The sequence below is a fragment of the Crocuta crocuta genome, unplaced genomic scaffold, assembly GCF_008692635.1.
Source record: "Crocuta crocuta isolate KB4526 unplaced genomic scaffold, BGI_CrCroc_1.0 scaffold562, whole genome shotgun sequence".
Taxonomy (NCBI): domain Eukaryota; kingdom Metazoa; phylum Chordata; class Mammalia; order Carnivora; family Hyaenidae; genus Crocuta; species Crocuta crocuta.
In genome coordinates, this window is record NW_027531012.1 from 1345257 (window position 1) to 1371646 (window position 26390).

At 39.8% G+C, this 26390-nt stretch overlaps 1 protein-coding gene across 2 annotated transcripts in view; it reads right to left on the reverse strand.

Annotated features, from left to right (window-relative positions):
- The window catches only part of DSE (dermatan sulfate epimerase), a 49749-nt gene extending 31669 nt beyond the window's left edge, over positions 1–18080 (reverse strand). The window contains exon 1 of one of the 2 annotated variants that reach the window (XM_077770839.1): positions 17614–18080. In XM_077770839.1, coding sequence (XP_077626965.1) covers positions 17614–18029 — 416 coding nt within the window. In that variant the 5' untranslated portion in view covers positions 18030–18080. The remainder of the gene's footprint in view (positions 1–17613) is intronic. The other variant, XM_077770840.1, reaches the window with a different exon arrangement.
- Positions 18081–26390: the final 8310 nt, after the last annotated feature.

Genomic DNA, 26390 nt, shown 5'->3' on the forward strand with positions numbered 1-26390 from the left:
AGAGGATTGGCCCTAGAGGTTGAATGTCTGACTAAGAGAAGCAAAAAAGAAAATAAAGAAAAACAAAGAGGAAGAAATCAAATATATCAAGAAAATTCCCTAGAAGTACAATGTAGGAGTTTCCAGACTGAAAGAGTCCAGCAGATGCAACTCAACAGGGATGCAAAGAGACCCATTCCAAACCAACACCCAGAATTTCATAACACTGGTGACAGAAAAGACCTAAATAAGCTTCAGAAAGAAAAGTCAAGTTTCGTTCAAACCATCAAGAATCGGAGTGGCATCAGATATCTCAACAGCACACTAAAAGTTAGAAGACAATCGAACAATGCCTTTGAAACTCAGGGAGACAATTTCCAGAGTATAATTCCAGACCCAGCCAAGTTACATTCAAACTTGAGGACAGAATAAACACATCCAGGTATCTGAGGCTTCAAAATCTACCTTCCTTGAATACTTTCTCTGGAATCCAATAAAGAATTTCTCCACCAAATGAGGATTTGTACCCCGAAAGGAGACAACACAGGGAATCCAATACAAGATAGAAAAGGAGAACAAACCAGTAGCTTTATAGCAGATCTCGATCATAGCGAGTCAAAAGGCTCTGGCAGCTACTTCTTCAAGAAGATTGAACTAGTTAAGAATACAGGTTTTTCCCCGTTTTCCAAAGTTTGAATTATACAACTTCACTTTTTTGAAAGACCTATATTAGTACACATTTTTTTGCTAAATGAAGGAAATTGGAAGGGGATTTTCCCTTTGACAAAATGAATGAATGAATGAATGAATGAATGAATGAATGAATGAATGAAGTGGAAAAGCGGAAATAGAGTTCAGCGTTTGTCTTGTAGCAAGCCCTTGGAGGCACCACCAGGCTCCTTCCCTGGGAACTGCATTTGGTTTCTCAGCATCCAACTGCCAAAACTTGAACTGTGTCTGTGAGCATCTGTGCTTTATTTGGATGTCTTTCGTACACCATTAGCAAGACGTCTCCTAAGTTACCAGAACAGCCTAAGACAGGTTATTTTGGGGGTTTGGGAACACTAAAAAATATTTCCATATAAATGAATGGTAATTGGTTACTTGCTTTACGCCATTTCAGCATAAAGAATTCAGAATTTCATAAAGAATTTCAGATTCTTTTCTACCTGAACATGAGGTTACTACCATTTACTAAAAACATTTTTAAATTATGTTTATTTGTTTTGAGAGACAGAGACAGAGACAGAGACAGAGACAGACTGTGGGGGAAGGGCAGAGAGAGAGGGAGATGCAGAGTATGAATCAGGCTCTGGGCCTGAGATCATAAGATCATGACCAGAGCTGAAGATGTACGCTTAACCCACTGAGCCACCCAGGTGCCTCTACTCGCATTTATTTTAAGGAGCAATCCCCTAAATATCCTGACAACACAACATGCAAAAAAAGTAAAGAATTATCTGCAATGGAAAGTTTAAAAAGTGAAGGACACCTTAACAAAGGCAGTAACTTTATTCAAATTGCTAAATCTTGTTGCCCTAATGGTAGAAAAATATCAAAACCAAAATGAGGCAGACTTTTAAGTGTTAGGATACATGAAAACATACTTTACTTTCTCTTATGATTTCCTCAGTAAGGTTAATATTTACCCCAAATTCCCACTTTTTAATGCTTTATCAAAATTGTTCTCTTTTACAATATGCCTTTTTAAAGGTTTTATAACAGTAAATGAGCTGTGGCTGATTTTATTCTGGGCACCAGTTGGAAATAATGTGCTGCAGAAGTTATTCTGCTTAGCCCTGGAAACCTGAAATGTAATCATTAATCACAGATTTGCACTCTTTCCTAATGAAAAAAAGATGCTTCCTAATATATCTTAGTACTCTAAACACTCAAAATATGGAATGAAGAAGCCACCTCAATGACTGAAGCAGTCCCCTCATTGGTGATATTTAGGAAGAAAGAGATGAAGAAAGGGGTCTCTGAAAAGGATTCATATGTTTATCAGAATGTTAGGGAGAGTTTTCAAATTTTCTATCAGAAGCTATTAACAGATTATGAAATAAACATACTGGGTTATGACCAGCACATTTTAGGGGAATTTAATGAAATGGAACAGAATAGAAAACTGTACAGTGTGAAGCATGACTTAAATGCAAGGGCCAATTCGTGCAACTTTCACTTATTTACAAATGTAGAGTTAAAGGTACCTGTGTACTGAGTTGTGATGCCAACTTTTTTTCTTACTATGCATCACAGTCAAAAAGGTTTGCAAAGGTCTAAGGATAAACTTCACACCAAACAAGCAGTTGGCCAGATGCATCCTGCAGGCAGAGAAGACCTGGACGCAGGGCCTGCTTCAATGGGTGGAGCCTGGTTGAGACCCAGTCCGCCCAGAACAACTTTCCAGCACAGGGCCAAGCCAACACTGCGGGAAATCCCACTGTGAGATCACCAGGAAGGAACCCAGAACACTAGAGAAGTTTGGTCATGTTCAGAGCAGAGGGCAGAAGGTACTGTATGATAAATTAGGTGGGCAGAATATACCACATAGGCTCAGGCAGTCAGTTCAGGAATGAAAAATAATTTATCACTATGCAGGAAAACATCTCTTATCCTCTCCAAAGCAATTCTGTTTTGCTTTGAAGCCAATTACATTTAAGAGAGACAATGAAAAAAAAAAAAAAAAAAAAGAGAGAAAATGAAATAATGCCTATGAACAGCGGTCTGTACGAATGTTTATTTTATTTCATGTCCTCAGGACACAGTTTAAGTACTTCTTAAAAAGTAATTTGGCAGTAAAGTGGAAAAAGTCACTTTAAGATTTTTCTTTGTGAATCATAAGGAATTTGGAAGATCTGCTCGCTCACATGTTGCCAGAAAACAAAATTAATGAATAAACTGAATTTCAATTGTGAGCCAAACTCATCTATAGTCAACATGCCATGAACATTAAACACTCCCAAGTTTTAGATCTAGAGTTACGTCATTTTGAAAATAAAAGTTGACCCCACCCCAAATGCTGAACACAACCCCGTCCTCTCCATCTTCTCTGGCCAATGACAGGCCATGGCAGAAAAGCAATAGAAAAAGACTAAAACTGGATTCAGCAATGCTTCAAAATCCCTCCCAGGTCAACAAGCTCTCTAAGGAATGCAAAATAGTAAACTCCATCTGGTTTTCCAAAATTATAGACAAAAGTTGAGGGCAGGAAGATACTCAAGTTAATATAAAGTTTTAAGAGTATCTGTGGATTTATTCTTTTGTTTTGTTTTTAGTTATTTTAATTTCTTTTCTTTGTGTGGCTGTATTAGCTTTTCCTTTCCCCAGATTTTTTCTTTTAAGAGTGAATTTCCTGTAAATGAATCACAGAAACGCACTAAAAATTGCTCACTCAATTGTTATAAGCCCAAATGGTTATCCACACTTCCTCAGGAGTCTTTTCTTTTTCTTTCTTCGACTTTAGAAGAAAGAGGCCGATACGCTCAAACTGTGCTTTCCTCCTGAAGTGTCACCTGTATGATGTCTCATTTTGGCTTCAGCTCTAAAAAAGCAATGTGAAGACACCCAAGTGGTTATAATGCTCCATTAGGACCTTGCCTTTTCATTCTTCCAATTGTTATTCATTTATTTATTATGGTAGGCCTACTTTAATTACATCTGACCTTCTTTGAACTTTTCCTTCTACATTTTTTCTATCAACAGAAGCTGTGTATGTTGTACTTGAAAGCACATTTTATATTTGAAAAAAAATCTTTTTTTGTGCTGACATTTTTTTAAGTCACAATACACTGATGGCAAACAAGAAGTGGCTAAAAATATGCTTGTGAGTTGTGAACTCGACATCTCCTCTTGTGCTCACAGGCACTTCACACTCAATATATCTAAAACCAACCTTTTATTGACATTCCCCCAACAGTTCTAAGTTTTGCAATCTCATTGAAAGGTCTGGCCATTCTCTCATCCCAGAGAGAAGTTCCTGTCTTTTCATACAGTTGTCAAGTCTTATACACTTGAATTCTTAAGACTTTCTGGAGCCCAGCATTGCTTTCCATTCTCAGATCCCCTACTCCAGGTTCTCATCTGGATAAACACAAAGGGCCTAATTGGTCTTTTTGGTCTACCTCTGCAACCTACTCTCCATATGTGGCCAGAGCCTCTTCCTAAAACACAAATCTGTCACAGGGAGAAAACAGCAGGACTTTTATGTCCCCTGATGAGAAAACAGCTACCACCTATGCTTGTGTCAAAGTGATCACAACTTTGACACGTTGTGATCACGGCTCCAATTCGGCAGCCGTCAGTCTGCAAGAAATGATACCAAGGTGGGGAGAGACTCCTTCAGCATGCAGTCAGCAATATCCAGACTTCAGGAAGCTGTGCTGATCAGAGGGTCCAGGCTCTTCTACAGATAAATTGTAGCAAAAGTAAAGAGATGGAGGAGAAACGGCATATAAAAAAAGACGCAACATTTAAAAAACGAGCAAGACTGCACTTGTACCTAGGGAGGCACACCTGAATGAAGTATAACGAAACGCAAGGGCACGATGGCTGAAGTCAGGGTAAGCTTTGTGGGGACAGCTGTGACTGGGGTGGGGCCCATGGAAAGTGCTATTTCTGGGTCTGTGCTGTGGTTACTGGGAAATTTCCTTCAGTTATTTTATGAAGCTACAAACTTGTTCAGATGGTATTCTCTTCTATTTTGCACTGAAAAGGTTAAAACATGCACACACACACACATACACACACAAATTGGATCATGTCACTGCCCTGTTAAAAACCTTCAAAGGCCTCACAGTGCTTGTATGGAAAAGTCCAAGCTCCTTTCTTCACATGACAGAGGAGGCCTTGCAGCACCTGGCTTCCTACTCAAAGCCTCCACATTTGCTAGTCTCCTCCCTACATTACATTTTCAGTTCTTCAAAAGCACTGTGCTTTCTTGTGTCATGGCCTTTGAACATCAGTTACTTCTGCTTGGAACAATCAAAGGGAAATGCTCTTTCCCCTTCATTTGGCTGATTTCTATTTGTCCTTCAGGCCCTAGTGGGAAAGTCTTCCCTGATGCATTAATGTTGGGTGAAGTAACCCTCCATCTACCCATTACACACTGTACTCTCCCAATCACAGCATTTATCATCTGCATTCATGTTTGTTTACGAGTGGATATCTTCCATAGGTCAACAACAAGGCAAGATGTAGAACACGCCCCCCAAATTTTCACATCCCCAATTCCTAGCACAATGCACAGAATAAGTACACAGTAAACATACATAAAATGAATATGTACATATATTTAGTATAAATGAAAATTACCTTTGTTGACATCAATTTATAAGAAAACAAAATATAAGCGAAGAAATAAAGGTAACAACGTTATGCTAGGTAATCTTTCATTAACTCATTTAATGCTCCACTAGGACATATTGTATTTATCACCAATTCATAGGTGAGGAAACTGAGCCATGGAGAAGCCATGCTACAGGTCACAGAACCCATAAATGGGATTTGAACGTAGGCAGTCCGGCTCCCCAGCCCTTGCTCTAATTCCAGTAAATTATTACCTCCCACTGCCTAACATCACTACCATACATTTAGAAGACTGAAGCAGGTGGCTTTAATGGGGAAAAAACCAAACGTCTACTGAGGTTACCTGATAGGGAACACCATGAATATTACATTCATATTAAGATGCTGGATGCCAAAATTTGAGGACCTGGCAAAAAGAATACCAGGTACAAGAGCACTTCAAAGAGCAGGTAATCTGACTCTCCTGGTAAACTATCCACTGAGATGTCATATCCTGATATACCTTCTACTGGCCTCCAACTGGGCCAAGGAACAATACCTCTATGATTACAGGCTGATGACAGGCAGGCCTGAGGAACAAAAGCGAGGCAGACAAATATGAGCATCCACGGTGTACAACGAACCAAATCTGGTGCAAAGCTGTGTACCAATCCAGGACTTGCTTTAGCTCTTGATAAGCTCAGACTCCCAATCAAAATACATTCATTCATTCATTCACTCGATATAATTTATTAGCATCTTTGTGACCATATTATGCCCTGAGGACTCAAAAGTAAAACATGATGATGGTGCTACCCTCAATAAGCTTATGTGCTAGAGGGATACGCAAACAAATTAAGCAAGAATTATAGGACAGACAAAACATCCTATAAGAAGTTTGCATAGTTCCCTTGGCATATCTGAATCACACTGGAGAAGGTATGGGTAGAAGCTAGAGCCCAGGATGTTTCTGGAAAAACATTCTGAGTTGGCTGCATCTTGAAGATATATATTCTTGATCAGGGAACCAAGTATTAAATGACCCACCTACCACTGCAAACCCGTAAGTCACATGAAGAGTAATAACTATGGGATTTGAAAAGGGTAACAGCCTAGAGAAAATGTTATAGAGGAAGGAGAAGTTAAACTGGATCTTGAAGTCTGGATAGGGTTGGAGGGAAAGGAGGAAGGAGAGAAATAGATACATCTTTCTGAGGCAGAAAGGCCAGCTCGGAGCTGGTCTGTAAATTTACTGCCACTACACTCAGGGCAGAGTTGAAAATGTCAGTCACATATGGTCCAAGTGGACCATGGTGGAGATGCACATCAATGCCTGTCAGTGAAAAGCTTAAAACACTAAAATCACAAAGTTCTAGGAAAAATAAGACTTTAAAAATCTGTAAGCTCTGGATAGGCTGATCTTTTTATTTTGACACCTAAAGATATTGTTTCTTGAAAGGCTTACCCACACTCAACAAGGACACAATGATAGCAAAATGCATTCACAGAGTGGCAAGAATGAACAACAGAATAAAGGGGAGGAAGGAGAAAAATGGTGAAAGTAAAGGCTGTAGCAGCAGCAGTGCAGAAACCACAGACCACATGGAAGTATAAGACAGTAAACTTATAAGAGTAATAGATGCGGCCAGGAGGCCCAAATAAGTACACTAATAAATATACATAAAACACCTACCAGGGGTATCTCAGCTTTTGTGGTGATTAACAGGGGCAGAAGGCTTTGAAACGTTATCTGTCCACATGGTTGGTTGATATCAACAAAGTGAGAGAGATAAAGTGGACAGAAGAAACAGTGACACCAGAAGACGTGCAAAAGTGAACTATGTTCTCTCTCCTATATTCCCTACCTCATCTGGGCATCACTGTGCAACCATTTCACCCATGACAAAAACCAAGTACCATTTTTAAAAACCTCCCTTTCCATTCCTTTTTAAACTTTAGCGTGTCTCAGAAAAGATGGTGATTCATGGAGTTTGTGTAGGGCCCAGGGGTCTGTCTTTTTAAGAATATCTGCATGTTACCTCATGTCAGTCAGAATGGCTAGTAACAAAAAGACAAAAAATATTAAGTGTTGGTAAAAATACGGAGAAAAGAGAACCTTCATGCACTTTTGGTGGGAATGTAGTTTGGTACAGGCACTATGGAAACAGTATGGAGGTTCCTCAAAAAACTAAAAATAAAAATGCCGTATGATCCAGTAATTCCACTTCTGGGTATTTACCCAAAGAAAACAAAAATACTTATTCAAAAAGATATATGTACCCCATGTTTATTCCAGTATTATTTACAATAACCAAGATCTGGAAGCAACCTAAGTGCCCACTGATAGATAAATGGATAAAGAAGATGTGGTGTGTATATAGATGGAATATTACCCAGCCATAAAAAAGAATAAAATCTTGCCATTCGTGACAATATGGATGGACCTAGAGGCTATTATGCTAAGTGAAATAAGACAGAAAAAGACACATGAATAAACACACACACACACACACACACACACACACACACACAGCAGAAACAGACTCATAAATATGGAGAATTGGTAGGTACCACAGGCGAAGAATGTGGAGGGACGGGCAAAATAGGTGAATGGGATAAGAAGTACAAACTTCTAGAAATAATAGTCACAGGGATGAAAAGTATAGCATAGGGAATATAGTCAATAATATTCAATAACTTCGTATGGTGACAGATGGTAACTATACTCCTTGTGGTGAGCATTTTATAACATATAATTGTTAAGTCATTATGTTGTACAGCTGAAACTAATATAATATTGTATGTTGACTACACTTCAATTAAAAAAAAAACCCAGGCTGCCTGAGTGGCTCGGTCAGTTAAGCAGCTGACTTCAGCTCAGGTCATGATCTTACAGTTCATGGGTTTAGACCCCACGTCAGGCTCTGGGCTGACAGCTCAAAGCCTAGAGCCTGCTTCGGATTCTGTGTTTCCTTCTCTCTCTGCTTCTCCCCTGCTTACTCTCTCTCTCAAAAGTAAATAAAATATTAAAAAAAAACCCACCAAAATCTAACCCACTGGTAACTATATTTGTTATAAATGAACTGGACCTGTAATATGATTTTTGCAGATATGAAAGATAATTTTTTAATTTTAATTTTTAAATATTTTACATAGCCTCTAAGTCAAATGTGATGCCCAAACTCATGACCCTGAGATTAAGAGGAAATTAAGACAATTTTTAACTCCCCCTGCCCAAAAAAGGACACCTACAGAATTCTGATGAAAGAACCAAGTGTCTCATATCCAATCTCGGTAAAGATTCTCTGTCCTAAGTGTCTTTTAAAGTCATTCCTTCTTCTCTCTACCCTCACAGTCTTCTTTTTTTATGTTTATTTATTTTGTGTGTGGGGGGGGGAGGAGAGAGAGAGAGAGGGAGAGAGAGAGAGAGAGAGAGAGGGAGGGAGAGAGAGAGAGAGAGAGAGAGAGAGAGAGAGAGAGAGAGAAAGAGAGAGAGAGAGAGAGAGGGAGAGAGAGAGAGAAAGAGAGCGAGCGCACAAGCAGGCTCTGGGCTGTTAGCACAGAGCCCAACATGGGGCTCAACCTTTCGAGCTGTGACATCATGACCTGAGCTGAAATCAAGAGCCAGATGCTTAACCAACTGAGCCACCCAGGTGCCCCTTTCTACCCTCTCCCAGGTGTGGTCTTCATTTCCTTCCTGGACTAATATTATAAGCTTCTACCTCTTTCCTCTCCTCCTGATTCCTCCCCTCCAAGCCATCCCACACACAAAGCTTCTAAACCACAAGCTTATGTGGGATAAGCAGTGATCTGGAGGTCCCTGGCACGGTCTCCTCCTGCTGTCCTAATGCAGCATATTGACACTAGAAAGGAAAAGGAAAGATGGATGAGACAGGCTGTGTTAAGCATGGCTAAAACATGTTCCCTTAATGGATATGGCAGAAGGAGATGAAGAAATTAAAAAAAAAAACAAAAACAAACAAACAAAACCACTCTGAAGATAACTAAGGTAAAATGAACTACTCACTTATAAGAGACTCCATGGGCATACTCACGTCATTATTACTCTCTAGTAGTTAGAAATATCTGCAAGAACCTAATGTCAGCAAGACCCTTTTAATTTTTGTTAAGATGTATTTATTTGTGAGAGAGCGCAAGGCAGGGAGGGGCTTTCAGAACATCCAAAGGGGAGACAGAACATCCAAGGCGGGCTCTGTGCTGACAGGCTGACAGCAGAGAGCCTGATGTGGGGCTCGAACTCATGAACCGCGAGATCATGACCTGAGCCAAAGTCTGATGCTTAACCAACTGAGCCACCTAGATGCTCCAAGACCCTACATGTTAAGTAGTACTACATTGAGTAGTATTTTACTTAACAGAGAAAGCCACTGTAAAAAAAATGACTATGAAGCATCATTGGAACAGAATACAGACACATGAGCAGCACTTTTCAATTAACATTTTCCCTCAAGATACAGGGCAAGGATTGCACTAAATTCAAACGTCATGCTTGGCATATTTTTCATGTCAGAAAAAGTTAAGAGTCCAAACTGTAAAGACCACATGAAACCCCTGTGTTGCCCCTGTTTATATATATGGGGTGAGGAGCACTGACTTAGAGCGCTATCAAAAGACGGAAAAGGGTTCCTCTGCCTTAAGCATGGCTTCTCTCTTTCATGAAACTCTGAAAGCCCATGTCACACTTAAAAAGGCAAAATGACACTAAAAGGGCAGGAGGTAGGAGAGAGAGTCACTCATCACCAATACAGACTCAGAGTCAAACAACGAACTGATACCACAAGAAAATTAACTTTTGGATTCCTGCTCACTTGGGTATGATTATAGCTGCTGTAACACATCTTAAATGTGTTGTTAGAAAGTAGCATTGTTAAAACTACTTTATCTTCACCAGCACTTGAAATAGGTGAATAACACTTTGCTTGCTGTGTATTGAACAATCATACCCTAAAGGAGGTGCTCAGTTAACCCACATGCTCCAAGTTACCTCTCAATTAGCAGTTCTTCACGTGCTTCCGCCCACCATGGGTCACCTGACCTCAATCCTTACCCAATGTCTTCATTTATTATCACACTGGCAACAACCCACTTACTAAATAGCCTTCAAGAAGAGAATTCCCAGCGGCCAGGTTCTTAATATGTGTTTCTATAAATGTTTAAGAATCTGATTATTGGGGGGCCTGGCTGGCTCAGTCAGTAGAACATGCAGCTCTCGGTCTTGGGGTCATGAGTTCAAGCCCCACATTGGGAGTAGAGGTTACTTAAAAAATAAATAAATGCAGGATCTCTTTCATAAAAAAATCTGACTATCATAAACAGCTTCATAGTCCTCAGTTTAAGTCTTCTATTTTCAAGGATCTGAAGGAGGGTCAAAGGGGATGACTTCTTTTATTTATTTATTTATTTATTTTTGGGGGGGGATGACTTCTTTTAGATCACAGAATGAAAAGAACAGAGAAAAAGAGAGCAAGTTGAAAAGTAAGGGAAAAACTAAAAGGAAGGAGAAACAGGAATGAGAAAAAGCAGGAGGCTTGGGGGCTGGGTTTTCTGAGAGCCCCACGTTGGTTTCCCTAGAATCCAATGGTTTCCAGGTGCATTCTGGGCTAAGCCTCCCAGTCTTCGGCACTGTAAGGTCACGAGAGGAAAACCTGATCTTTTCACTCACAGTGCTGCGGCTCCCCATGCTGGGACCCAGCTACACCCTCTCCCTTCCTTTGATTCCCAGCCTTAACGAACAATTTAGAAAAGTAAGAAGTCTGCGAAACAGCTGTAGGGAACTGCACTTGGAGCCAGCAGGCCACGCTGAAAAAGACAGGCCCACTTCATTTTGGAATGTACAGGAGTAAGACTGGTTCATTTCCATATGCCAGAGGCTTTTCTTTCTTTTTCCTTTTTTTCTCTCCTCCATTTTACTTTATTATTTTATTTTACTTTGCAAATACATTCTCGGATATCACTCTCCAACAGTTTGCGATCCATAGGCAAGGATTTAGTACTCAGTCTGTTGCAAATAAAAGTACAATTACTTCTCTGTCCCAAAGTTCAACTTTCTTTGTTTCCCTCACCAGTTCTGATTTCCTGTAGCTGACTGGCTCCAATGCAAAAATGAAGCAATTTCTTTCCTCTGTGATTTATTTTCTGACGATACGTAAGCAAAAACACCATAAAGAAAGGAAGAAAGCATGATTCACAATTAATCCTTCTCAAAAACATAACTCCAGAGTGACAGAGCAGGTAAAATGGAGTAGTGTATACCAGGAAACTTGAGAATCAAGCGGCATGTTCATATCTAAAGATAATAGACTTTATAGTAAAACAACGTGCCAGGTACATAATACCAAGAGCTTTACATGCATTATCTCATTTAGAAGTACCTTGCATGGGAAGGCTCATCCACGTTTTATAGATGAAGACATTTGAGGTTTCCATAGGTTAAAAAACCTGCCAAAGGATGCGTGGCGAATAAAAAGGCAGGTTTTTTAACCCGTGGAAACCTCAGTTTCTTGCCAGCACTGTTCTGCCTCCAAAGAGCACTGTGCAAGGCCCGTTCCGCAGGGTGTAATGCTTACACAAAAGCCTGTTGCCTGGAAATGCACACAGGATCACTATTCGGCTATCAACTAGAGCTGAACAACAAATCCTTTTTGTTACAATCTTATCTTAAATCTCTTTTAAATACCTTCATCTCTTCATATTATTAAGTAAAATAGGGTCAAATTAACTGCATCTTCCTTAAGCAGTTAAGGATCTGTAGTGTTTTCCAATTATCATTTGTGTGTTTTTTTTTTTTAACTTCCTTTGCTTGTTTTTAGCTACAGATCACTGCAAGAACTTCCTGAGGAGTGTAATGGTATCTATTGTTCCCTAGCTTGAGTGAGAGACACAGTGTACAAGGAGCCTGCTTGATACATATGCAAATTCTACTGAAGGATTAAGCTAGACTAGGATAAAAAAAAAAGTGGTCTGAGGCCAAACCATACATCCATCCCTTCCACCTCTACCTGTATTGCAATGAACTTCACTTTGGAGATGCTTTATGCGGGGATGCTTTGATATATTCATTCAGCAGACAGAAATCTACTTAATACCATACTAAGAGGTGGAGGATACATGTGTGAGCAAAAGACACAACCTGGCCTTTAACGTTAGTCTGGTCTGGGATAACAACAGCACTGTGCAACTCATCACACGGGCACTGTAAGGATGTTCATGAGACCATTGTGAAGGGTCTTCACAAAACTCCCAGGAGACATTTCTGTCTGATACTTGGGTCAAAGGTAGTAGTTCTATAGAATAACTGACCTGTTTTTGATATCATGGACACTCTATACTTCAAAACTAAGCCTATTCTCTCTGTGCTGCTGAAAAATGCACGGCTCACTTTGGCCCACCCATGGTCTGTGAGGGACAACATTTTACGACTATCTCATTCCTAATTCAGATGATATCCCTAACCTTTTTCTTTCCCTTCCTTTCTCAGCTACTTCTAATTTGAATCTTGTATTTTGTTTCCTCAGTCTTCTGGAGGGAAAGGTATAGTAGAAATAAGTAAATGAAAATATACATTTGAAAATTTTAGGAAAGTAGAGTAATATGTGCTGACTCCCAAAACTCCAAAAATTGACTTTTTGTATATTTCTTTAAATCTCTACTAAGAACTGCTTTTATTTTTTTCCTACCTTAAATTTTAAGCTCCTGGGGAGGCGGGGGGGAGGTAGGCGGAACTGATAGAGAATAGTTATTTGAAGTCTAGTTGTGTTCTTTTTTTTAATGCTTATTTATTTATTTTTGGGCGGGGGGGGGAGAGGGAGAGAGAGAGAGAAACACAAGTGGGAGAGGGTCAGAGAGAGGGGAAAGAGAGAATCCCAAGCAGACTCCATGCTGTCAGTGCAGAGCCCAGTGTGGGGCTCAAACTGACAAACCATAGGTCATGATCTGAGCTGAGATCAAGAGTTGGATGCTTAACCAACTGAGCTACCCAGGCGCTCCCTAGCTATGTTCATTTTAACTATGTAAGATCTGAAGGGAGAAAGCAACCATTTATAAATGAGAATACCCCCACAGGCCAATTGACATACACAGAACTTGCTCTAGTGACTAGGTGACACTATATAAAAACTGAATTATATAAAAAACGAATTCACTTTAAGTGAATGCATTTCTATTGTTACCAGCTCTAGACTTCTGGTGCCACGTCATTAAGCTTTCTCCCTGTGGTTTCATATTCAGTTTTGTTTTTTGGTTTTTTTTTTTTGAGGTAGGGAGGGGCAGTGGAAGGAGGAGAGAAAGAGAATCTCAAGCAGGATCCACGCTTAGTGCAGAGCCTGAAGCGGGGCTCAATCCCACAACCGTGAGTTCATGACCTGAACAAAACCAAGAGTCGGATGCTTAACCAACTGAGCCACCAGGCTTCCCAAGCTCTTATCAAGCTTTTGAATAATACACAGCCAACTGCAGCCCAAATTCTAGCTCTCATTTGGAAGATGGGATCTGTAGGGGACAAAAAAAAGCCTCAGTTCAAAGGTTAAAAACATTTTTGGTGATGCTGAAAATGATTTGCCACTTTATATAGATGTTAAAATGACATCTTTTTAAATTTGATTTTTATTAAAAAAATTTTTTTAACATTTATTTTTGAGAAACATAGCATGAGCAGGGGAGGGGCAGGGAGAGAGGGAGACACAGAATCCAAAGCAGACTCCAGGCTCTGAGCCGTCAGCATAGAGCCTGATACAGGGCTCAAACCCGTGAACTGTGAAATCATGACCTGAGCCAAAGTCAGACGTTTAACTGACTGAGCCACCCACGCACCCCTAAATTTGATTTTTAGAACTAAGTTAAGAACAAGCTTTAATTACTCTGTTACTTTTACTATTATGAAGAAGTCAGAACAAAGGAGCATGTGAGAGAGAATGGGGCATCTCTGCAAAGGTGCAGACAGCACACAGGTAGGACTCCTCTTTCTGGGTGCCCACTCACTGGGGTACTGGGAGACACATGCAAGTATAATACGAAAAGAAGAAAAAAGTTTTGCATGCTGTTGTTTTTCAATCACTACCATCCTCGTGATTAATTTTTCAGATTCCCTTTGTACTTTATGGTACGCATTATAGAAAATGGATACATAACATGGAGCCTGGGTGGCTCAGTTGGTTGAGCGTCTGACTTCAACTCAGGTCATGATCTCATGGTTTGTGAGTTCGAACCCCACATCGGGCTCTGAACTGACAGTTTGGAGCCTGGAGCCAGCTTCAGATTCTTTATCTCCCCATCTCTCTCTGCCCTTCTCCTGCTCAGGCTCTGTTTCTCTCTCAAAAATAAACAAACATTAGAAAAAATTAAAAAAAAAAAAAAGGATACGTAGGGGCACCTGGATGGCTCAGTAAGTTAAGTGTCCAACTTCGGCTCAGGTCATGATCTCACGGTTCGTGGGTTCGAGCCCCGTGTTGGGCTCTGTGCTGACAGCTAGCTCAGAGCCTGGAGCCTGTTTCAGATTCTGTGTCTCCCCCTCTCTCTGACCCTCCCCTGCTCACCCTGTCTCTCTCTCTCTCAGAAATAAATAAAAACATTAAAAAAAAATTTTTTAAATGGATACGTAACAAGATCAGTATAATTAGACAATATTTTCCTTTAACTTTTCTTTTACAATGGCCCAAGAGCCTTAAATAAGTGTATACAGAGGTGTTACCTTTTAGCTTTTTACCTACAAAATACTCAACTGAAAAATAAACCACATTAATAAATTTATAGGCATGTATATCTCAGACGTACTTCTTTTTAATACCAGATAATAGACACATCACTGTTATGTTCCCCTAACCCTTCTTGAGTGGCGTTACCTTCAGATTCTCATATGCATAAAAAAAGGGACCAGGGGAGCATCTCTGAGCATTTTAATGGATCAAAGCCAAAAGGAAAATTTTGTGAGTTAAACAGATATTGTAGTTTAGAAAATCACTTAAACAAAGATGAGTTAAATCTCCAAATAAATCTCAAACACTGGGGCGCCTGGATGGCTCAGTCGGTTAAGCGTCCAACTCCTGATTTTGGCTCAGGTCATGATCTCATGGTTTGTGGGATCAAGCTCCTCATCAGACTCTGAGCTGACAGTGTGGAGCCTGTTTCTCTCTCTCCCTCCCTCTCTACCCCTCTCCTGCTTGTGTACACTCTCTCTCTCAAGAATAAATAAACAGGAAGGAAGGAAGGAAGGAAGGAAGGAAGGAAGGAAGGAAGAGAGGGAGGGAGGGAGGGAGGAAGGAAAGGAGGGAAGGAGGGAGGGAGGGAGGGAGGAAAGAGAAAGCAAAAGCAAGCAAGCAAGCGCGCCTGCGTGGTTCAGTCAGTTAAGTGTCAGCTCTTGACTTCAGATCAGATCATGATCTCAGTTTGTGGCTTCAAGCCCCACATCAGGCTTTATGCTAACAGAGCCAGCTTGAGATTCTCTTTCTCCTCTTTCTACTCTTCCCCAGCTTGTGTGCTCTGTCTCTCTCTAAATAAATAAACTTCTAAAAAAAGGGAAAAAAAGTAGCTTCATAGGCAACAAAGTTTTTTTCCCCTAAATAAAGTATTTAATGGTGGTCATTTTTAACCAGTGGCACAATGTCAAGTGAGTAATAAGAACATCTAGTAATATAATCTTATAGTTCAAATATCAAATCAATTTTACACATCTTTGATTTTTTCTTGGTGTCAGGAATATAGTAAAATCAGTTAATTAGAATCAAAATCAGAAACTATCACATACATGTCTCAGTTGTGAAACAAACCAAATAAAAAGTTTGTTTTCAACCTAAATTATTATAAGCTTCAAAATGATGACCTAACAATGAATCTTAAAAGTCAGCTCTGATATAGATTAACACCAAGTCTTCCATAATGTTTTTCATTAAGAAATTCCAGAAAATCCTTCAAACTCTATAAGGAAACAGCATTCATTATCGTATTGGGAGAAATTTAGGAAGAATTAAATTTCACTACGATATTGACAGAATTCAGGAAGCTTGCAAATGACCATTCTTCACCCCTGTGATATGTGAGATATGACTCATCACAGCATTACATGTATTCACTGATTTTTTCCTAAGCATTTAAAAATGAGCTCTCTATAGCCCTATAAAAAAGTAGCAGCCTCTGTAATTTTAAAAGGGTATTATGTATAATTTGTATTTTTTTGGTGTAATTATACCATGAATACGTATCAAAACACAGTTTAAGTATATAAGTGATGAATTTCAGAATCTACCCCCAAAACCAAGAGCACACTGTATACACTGTATGTTAGCCAACTTGACAATAAACTGTATTAAAAATAAATAGGTTAAACAAAAACGTGGTAACAGCAAAAAAACAAAAACAAAAACAAAAACAAAAAACACAGTTTAAGTAAGAATACCCACAGGATCACTAATCAACTCATTGCCTATCTTTCTGAAAGCAGGTAGACACATTCATTATAAACAAAATAAATTTAAGCTGATCAACAAGGGACAGCAAGTTTGCTTTCAAATCTTGGAACAGCGGAGGTAAATTATTATGTAATCAGAAGTCCTCACATAATTATACAACACTGGTTTTCCTAATGTTGGTAGTTATTGGATAAGTATAGTTTGGTAGCTATTGGATGAGATCCGGTTTATAAACTGCCAGTTAATCCTATCACATTCATTTTTAGCTCCTAATTGTCATAAAATGTAAAGAGATCCTAACTGGCTGAAATCTCTTGCTGGAGGAAGTTTTAACCACTTGGGGGTCAATCAAAATCTAATGCCAGATGACCATAATACATGCTTGTTAAACAAAGGGGAAAGAATTCTCAACAATCGAGATGACAGTACTTACACGATTCAACAAATTATGTTTTCTTTGGCTAGGCTGTATCTAAATTTTTTTTTTAATGTTTTTAATTTATTTCTTAGAGAGAGAGGGACAGCGTGAGCAGGGGAGGGTCAGAGAGAGGGAGACACAGAATCTGAAGCAGGCTCTAGGCTCTGAGCTAGCTGTCAGCACAGACCCTGACGTACGGCTTAAACCCACGAACTGTTGTGAGATCATGACCTGAGCTGAAGTCGGATGCTCAACCGACTGAGCCACCCAGGCGCCCCAAGCTAGGCTGTATCTAAATATTTTCCTGCTACCTTTAAACATGGACGTTACTGGGTCTTTTGAAACTGTGGACCAATCAGAAGCCACTGACACTACAGATAACAAGTAACTCCTCCCCTTTGCTCACATACATCTATGTGAAAATCTGTTCTCTGAAATGTCTTCTGAGTATGAATTCATTCCCTTAAATTACAGAGTTAATACAGTAAGAAGAAAAAGACAAAAATCTACCAACTAGGCTGAGCTGCCATCCTCTCCATGTAGTCTTTGGCCATGTCTCGGGCTTCAATGTTCTCCGGGTACAGCACACAGAACATTGCCAAGGCGCCCAAATTGTTGCCGTAAATTTCATTCCAGCGGGCGCTGTAGTCCTTGGGGTCCCAGGGAGGGAGGTACTCCAAGGGGCTGGAGAGCATGGTGTGCACGGCCTCGGTGAGCCGGGCGGCAATGTGCTCGTGTGAGCCAGCGGCCCTGAGCTGGAGCTCCGCCACCTCCGCCCTGGAGAAGAACAGCATCGGGTGGCTGTCGTAGTTGGCATTGGTGAAGGGAATCATGACTTCTGGGTTCTCGTCGGTGATGTAGGCTGACACGAAGCCAAAGAAATATATGAAAAACACACTGGGAGCCCCCCGTGTGTGAGTCCTCATCGTGGCATCAGATCTCCAAGTCTCCAAGGCAGCCAAACCATCTTCGAAAGATCCTACACGAGGAAAAAGGAAGAAACAGGTATGTCAACCAGGGAAAGGTGACAAATCAGAAACACAACCTTGCTTATACTAGAAGGTCTAAATATTTAAAAATAAGGCTTATGAATTTAGATTTAAAAAAAAAATACAAAAATCTGAATTAGGAAGAAACTTACTAAAACCTAATAATTTAGTCATGGGAACAAAAGTTACAACATAATGGGTAATGTGATCAATGATATTATGATAGCATTTATAGTGACAGATGGTAGCTATGCTTGTATGGAAATTGCTAAATCACTAAGTTGTTCACCTGAAACTAATATAATACTGTGTCTTGACTATACTCAAACAAAAATAAAGAATCCAACTTTATTAATCAATTAAACAGGAAACATCAGACATGCATTCACTGAAGGAAACAAACACTGGACTTGGGAAAACCATGTAATATATGCTCAAGTAGGGAAGACAAACTCTGCTGGCATTTTTCTCACTTTGTCATTCAAAAAAGGGTTTAGATTTTACGGTATTTTTTAGACATTAATATGAAAACCACAATAACCAAAAGCTGGTGGTGAAATGTTGTCTGAGAATCTGAATGGACATTAGGAAAGAAGAAAAAATCCTGTCTTTCCTTCTTTCTTTTCTTAAGTAGGCTTCACCCCCATTGTGGAGCCTAACACAGGGCTTGAATTCACAACCCTGAGATCAAGACCTGAACGGAGATCAAGAGCCAGATGCTTAAACTACTGAGCCACCCAGGCATCCTAATCCTGTCTTTCTTCATAGAGGCTCCTTTAGTCTGGCTTCTTCTAGCTTCCTAACAATCTGCATTCTAAAGCAGGGATTAGGATCAATACATTTGTAAGAGTGTGAGCAGACAAAATATTTACGAGTGAGGCTATATTCTCTTTGTGTCAGAAGGTGGGGACAGAGAAGACAAAGCAGGGTAACCAACCTTCAGTCAAGTCCCTGCAATGCCTGGGCTGACATCAGCAAGCATGCAGAGAAAGGCCAGACAAGGAGCTGCTGGGACTAGAAACTGACAGGCCCTCAGTCAGAAAATAAAATCCCAGAATCAAAAGGCTGAAAGAACACGTGTGCATTTTCCCCTTATTATCTGACACTGCCGCCTACTTTTTCATTTGGCACATGGGATTTTGGTGCGTCATCCAGTAAGTCAGACACTGAAACCAAGCTCATATTTTCTTAACTGCTTAACTTTCTTAAAAACCCTTTTCTTCAGTGGCACAGGTTAAAAGAACTTCATTGAAATACAAGAACATTTAAAGAGCGAGAGAGAGAGAGAGAGAGAGAGAGAGAGAAAGAGAAAAGAAGAAAGAAAACCTCAGCCTAGTCTATGTCCCACATCTGGGATAAAGCAGGCATAAAATCCCCCAGAGGAAAGTCAAGGAATTCTTAAAATTCTTCAGAGGGGAAAGGTTATAGAAAGCAGACCAGAAAAAGACAGTTTTATGTAAATAATGAACAGTAGTTTTCAATTATTAAAGAGAGAAGCTGATGGAGAAAAATCAACCTCCCCAGCTGCATACAAACTATTTTTACAAGGAAAAACTGCTTCATCACTTTCACAAGAGAGAAAACTAAAGATTTAACACACGCTGGAGATCAATCCACATTCTCAACTTGCTGTGTCTCCAAGACAAAGGCAATATGGCATCACTTATGGATGCTGCCATTAATTCTAGTATTCTTATATTTCTGAGCGTGTTTTAGACTATATGTATGACATTCAATGGCAGCAATTTTGTGAAGCATTTAAAATGTATTTCAAGAGTAGAACCTGTGATAAATTAAAAGAAAATTGGTATAGCCATGCTAAATAAAATATATAAAAGAGGAATAACTCTTGGACTCTACTCCTATTATGTCTAGCACCCAAAGCTTCAAGGTCAGAGGCCTGGCCAAAAGAAATAGTCCTCTGTGGTTATGTCTGAGGAGGGGTGTGGTCTCTGGCAACACAGAGACATGGCTGGGTCTGAAGTAATGCTCAGTCGCCACTGCCCCCACCTCCACCCCGAGGTTTATTTTTTGCTCTTTTTCACTGAATATCCGTGCAAATGATTCAAAAAAGAGCCTGCATATGTTAAATCCCCCAAAGTCTAAGACTGGATGCAGTCATCGATGCAATTAACACTGTGGAGGTTTTAGACACCCAGGTTGAGGATAGATTAGAAGTTTTTCCTTAATTGATGCTTACATGCATAGTACTGAAGATCTTCTCTCAGCTACTCATTTCTGAACGTGTAGCTCACGTTCTAGGTGTTTGTGAGGTGCTGGGTTTTGGGGGGGATGGCTAAGAACCCACAGGGAGACTAGAATTGGTCTTAGATCCTGCACCAACATTCCCTAAACGTCGCTAAAGACAGGCTGGTTTTATTCTCTTCCTCCTCCTGTATGCACAATATCCTCCTACCAGGTCCAGAGTCACTGAGGTAGTGGGGCTGGCTCCAGAGGGTCCCTCACAACGCAGGACTCATTCTGTGATCCCAGCCACTTCCGCCACATTGCGTCCAGTTACGCAGGTCATGGCTGAGTATATTTAAACAAGAAGAGCTGCTCCTGAAGCACAGAACCCCATTAAGATGTTGCTTTGGGAATGATGCCATCTCAATATGCCAACTGTTATTGAACGTTCCCTAGTTATTGCTTCAAATTCACATACGGTGTCAGGGCAAAAAGGCTGTGAGCTACCACACATTTAAAACATTAGTTCTTGTTGAATACCATGTGGGCCAACGCAGAACCCACAGGAATTCCACAGCACAATCACCTACAAAGACTGCCTGAGACGAAAGGACCACAGCATTCATCATGTCACAAAGTGTGTTGCCTTCTTATTATATTGCACTCAACTACCCAGCCTCTCCTGCTCTCCTGGCGATTCAGGACTCTGTTGATCTATCCATAGAGTTCATGTCTTCTGTATCTGGCACATACTTGTATCACATGGAACTGTTTTGGTGGTTTCTATGCTGTGCCTCACAGAAGGTGGGACCATAGCTTCTTCTCTGCATCACAGGGCTTAGCACTGTGTTTGACGAGGAAAAAGCAGCTCCTACATGTTGGCTGAACTGAATTTGCCCCTGGGCTTATGACTGGCAGAGTAGATATCATCACTAAAAATGAAGAAGGAGAAACCTTATTCCCCCTTATTTGAAGCCAAAGCAAGTTTAGAATTTTTCAGAAAAAAACTCTGCTAGGAAACTAATAGAGGAAAATATTTACAAGGCCTAGAAACTCCTGTAGCGTAAAAACAATTTTCAAAGAAAGAAGGAAAAGAAAAGAAGTTAAACCTAATTAAAGCCTACCCCAAATTACAGAGGATGATAACCTAAAAGGAGACGTCTACCATCTTAAATCTGTCTAGAAAACTCCACTGTCTAGGAAATTCCCCTATTTCTATTGGGATTCCTTTTTAAAATTCTACCTTCTGGGGGCATCTGAGTGGCTCAGTTCATTAAGCGTCTGACTTTAGCTCAGGTCATGAGCTCCCAATTTGTGGGTTTGAGCCCCATATCAGGCTCTTCACTGACAGCTTGGAGCCTGGAACCTGCTTCAGATTCTGTGCCTCCCTCACTCTCTCTGTCCCACCTACACTTGTGTGCTCTCTCTCAAAAATGAATAAAAGTGTAAAAAAATTAATATATGTGTATATATTATTTAAACTCCTATCTTCAGCATTCTGTGTACCACTCTGTAAAGAGCTGAAACTACACGAAAGGAGCATTTCTTGAGATAATTTTAGGTAGATCACAGACGGACAGGTTTTATGCCAACTCATTTCAATGTATGTTAGGAAAAAACTATAACTAGTACATCTAACCTGAATTTTTAACAGCAGATATAAAGTTTCTATTTAAAACAAATTTAAGTTTAAAAGTATATACAAAAAAAAGTAAATGGATAAGGCAAAAGTTGTTGAAGATGGTAGCTGAATGACTCCTGGGAGATGTTGAAATGCTGAGTAAAACAATGGCCACTGAGTTTACCAGAATGGCCAACTGGAGGGCACCTGGGTGGATCAGGAGATTGAGAGTCTGACTTTGGCTCAGGTCATGATGTCACGGTTCCTGAATTCGAGCCCTGTGCTGGGCTCTGGGCTGACAGCTCAGAACATGCGCATGTGTGCGCGCACACACACATTCACTCACACACAGACACACACTAGACAAGTCTATACTTGCAGATGTCTGTGAATCATCTCTCAAGCCACTCTTCTTCTAGTTCAGTGTGTTACAGACACAGCAGAGCACTGTTAGTTCCCTTAAATCTTCAGGCTGCATTTGGCCCACCTCAAGAGCATGACATTTTCAATATGGCAAAATCATGGGCAACCCTCAACAGCTGCCACTAATATTTCAGTTTACCCATAATTCAATTCTCAGGATAGTTCTGAATGACTCTACTGAGTCTCACTTCCCCTAGGTCTTTCCTCTTCTCCTATAACACACTAACTTTCCTTATCCAGTTTTTCTTCCCATTCTTTTGTCTCACTCAACACAGCTCAGAACATTCCTAAATTTTGACCTAATCAATGACTATGATATCCTGTAGTCATTTAAGAATTAACCTGTCACTACCAGATAATTGAGACAGCAATTTGATCATCTCCGCCCTGCTTCTATCAGCAGCAGTCCAAAGTTTGACATTATGCTTAGGCCAAGCCAAATAATACAAAAGGTGTTTAACAAGATGCCTGCATTCTAATTATTTTAAGTAGGTCTTCACAAAGCAACAATAAACCTAAAATTAGTTGGTTTAATCGGTTCCAACAATCCACTGTAGCTGTTATGATTGCTGACACACAGAGAAATTTTGTGTGAAATGCTTTTCACACATTTGATATTTTACTTTATAATAACTTAGTATAACAAACAGTATTTAGAGTTATTGTCTACTGATACTCTAACAGTATCTTACAGACAGAACTTACACACAGATCTCTTAAATCCTGTCTTTCTTTTCTTTAACGAAATTTTTAACAATATTCAGTGACACTAAAGGTCCCATTTTTGCCATCTGTACACAAAGAAAGCACAGAAAGAATATGCTGAGAAGGAAAAGAACCAAAAACTAGACTAGTACTATTGAGCTTCAAAAATGAAGTAGGTTTCCAAATGGTCTGGGACGGTTTATAAACGAAACACGTGATAATACGAAAGTTCTTTCAATTTTCCTGGCTTTAGAAAATACAGAAAGTATAAGGATTGAAGACTGAGATTACCGTGTAGAAAGTAAAATATGTCCCAAATTAAGATGGATTAAAAACACTCTTACATTATGATTAACACCAGCCATGGAGCTGGGCAGACATGAGTATAAATCCCTGCTCTGCTGTCTGCTAGTTTTGATCAAACTGACTCCTGCTCTCAAAGTCTCCATTCTCTCGTCCATAAATGATCTCAACTTCACAGAGTGATTAAATATTATGTGACGTACTTCACATAGAACCTGACATGAAGTAAGGACTCTATAAATAACTTTTTTAATGTTTATTTATTTTTGAGGGCAGGGGAGGGACAGAGAGAGAGGAAGACAGATAATCTGAAATAGGCTCCAGGTTCTGAACTGTCAGCACAGAGCCCAACACAGGGCTTGAACCGGGGAATTGAGATCATGACCCGAGCCGAAGTCGGATGCTTAACTGACTGAGCCACCCAGAGATCTATAAATACTTTTAACAACAGGAAAGAAGTTTTGGGCATCCAAGGTTATATTAACCCATCCATAAAAGTTTTTTTGAAAGAACAAGAATCAAAAGAAGGAGAATCACAGATATTAACTGACTGAGCAAGGTCGAGTGCTTGTCAGAAACTTAGCTAAAACTGAAACACAATGCTTCTGACTCTAACACATATTTCATTAGTAAGCTCAACACTCACCGGAAAAGAAAGAATAAAACCCTTGAGATTTTTCAAGTAATGGGCAGCGGTTTTTAAAGAAAAGAATATTCTTTTCAAAGAAAAGAATAATGATTAAATAAAGGATTATCTGAGTTTGACTGCCTCCCAAGGCCATAATTCTTAGTGTATAAAAGGTGACTGCTTCTTACTATATTCTTTCAAAAGGTCCAGTATATAATAAGGGCTAGAAAATAAAATCTTCAGCTGGGGAGTGTCTCCTAGTAACAAAATTTGTATGACTGAAGGGGTGCGTGAGTACTTGGGGAACATCTTGCTGCCACTGCCTGAGCTGATAAGACCCTAACCTCAAGCGTCTGCTGCTGGCTCAGGCAAGGTCATCAGTATCCCAGCTGATCACCCTGGGGAGTGCTCTCTGATGGTAATGAAACTAAAACCCTCCTCCCCCAACATATATAAAACCAGAATGTCAGTGCATCCATTCACAACCAAGCAGACTGGGAAATATTTTCTGGCTTCATCAGAAATGTACACAGTGAGTAAAATTATTAGATAATTGCTGGGTGAGAGGCCCTGGGCTTGGGGTAACTCAACCAGTCAAGACCATCAACGTAACTCACTTGAAAGGAGGCTGTGTTGCATCTGTCACAGATGCTCTTGGGACATCATAAAGAACAAAAATGTTTACATTGAATTTTAATGATATTTAGGAAAGAAGAGCAAAATATACATGCTCCACAGCTCCTGCCTCCAACCCTACCACGCTCAGTTCAAGAGTACCTGCTCCGGTTTGCCCAAGCCAATGGAGGGGCCCAGTAGTCAGTTACCTGATTAGGACAGTTAAATACCTCTCACGATAGACCTGGATGTGCCCACATCCATGAAGGGCTCTGCAGACCAAACAACAGAATGCCCTTGACGTCAAACCCTCTTCCTTGGAAAATGTATTGACCCTGTATAAGTTAGCAATTCTTTCTTGTGTGTTCTTCCACTGAAAACCAAGTTCTCTCATTTTTAGGCCTCCAACTGGGTTTCAGGCAAACTCTGATGCCTTGAGAGCACTAACATATCATAACAGAGCTGCACATTTCCTTCTTAGGTCTATTTTGAGATTTAACTCTCAGAGAAACCTATTTCCAAGTATTTGAGAAACAACTTGTGGTGGTCTCACACATACTACTCCACTGTTTCCACATATTTTTTAACTAATGGAATGTACATATTTTTAAAGTTCTCTTTACTTTTTCTCTTTCAATTTTATGAAATGTATAATTTGGATAGTTTTTTGAAAAATAATTTTACCTCAATATCAAAATAAAACCTTATATGTCCTTCATAAATTCCTGTAGTGAAATAAATCTAACATTATTCTTACATACATCAAATCCTAAGAAAACATATGGTTTTGGTACTATACAATTATTCCCTAAAATTATACTCCCTGATGTGTAAAGCCTGTAGACTCAGCCAAAAAAGAAAAATTTAAAAACCAAGGACTCTTAATCAAATTGAAAGTTCCTTTTACTGAGAGCTTATTGTTTTCCTTATTTAGGGTGAAATGAAATATATCTCCCCAAAAAGTCGTTTCCAAACAAAAATCCACAATATGAAATTACAGCACATGGAACCCCCAAGAATTTATACACACTACTGAGGGAGTAATTACAACCCTGAACCCACACAGCAAAACCACACCATGTATAATCATGGCGTGCACCACCTTCATACTCCACACTGGAGAAACTTTAGGTTTGTAAGTTAAGTGCAGCTCTGTGCAGTCCAAGACCATCTCTACATTGTCCCCAGGAAAGTTTTTTGTGAAGATAACCCATTTCCTCACAATATAATCTGAACTTCACTTCTTTCTTAGGTCAACAATGGTAACTACAGCTGCCTAATATGACAATGGTTAACTGAAATTATGTTTAAAATGAAGGCTCCATATCCCATTCACCAGAGGACTACTTGAGTGAGTAATTTAATGGTTCTCAAATTGAAGGCATAATTTAGCAATAGAGTTCTGCCTGGTGCACCTTACTATAAAACTAAGAACCATTAATATCCAGCTTTGGGGGCACCTGCCTGGCTCAGTCAGTAAAGCACATGACTCTTGATCTCAGATTTGTGAGTTCAAGCCCCATGATGGGATAGAGCTTATTTTAAAAAACAAATAGAGGCGCCTGAGTGGCTCAGTCCAATAAGTGTCTGACTTCGGCTCAGGATGTAATCTCACAGTTTAGGAGTTTGAGCCCCACATCTGGCTCTGTGCTGACAACTCAGAGCCTGAATGAAGCCTGCTTCAGATTCTGTGTCTCCCTCTCTCTCTCTGCTCCTTTCCTGCTGGCACTCTGTCTCTCTTAAAAATAAACATTTTTAAAAATTAAAAAAAAAAAACAAATAAATGAAGGTATTACCTAAATAAATAAGATCCAGC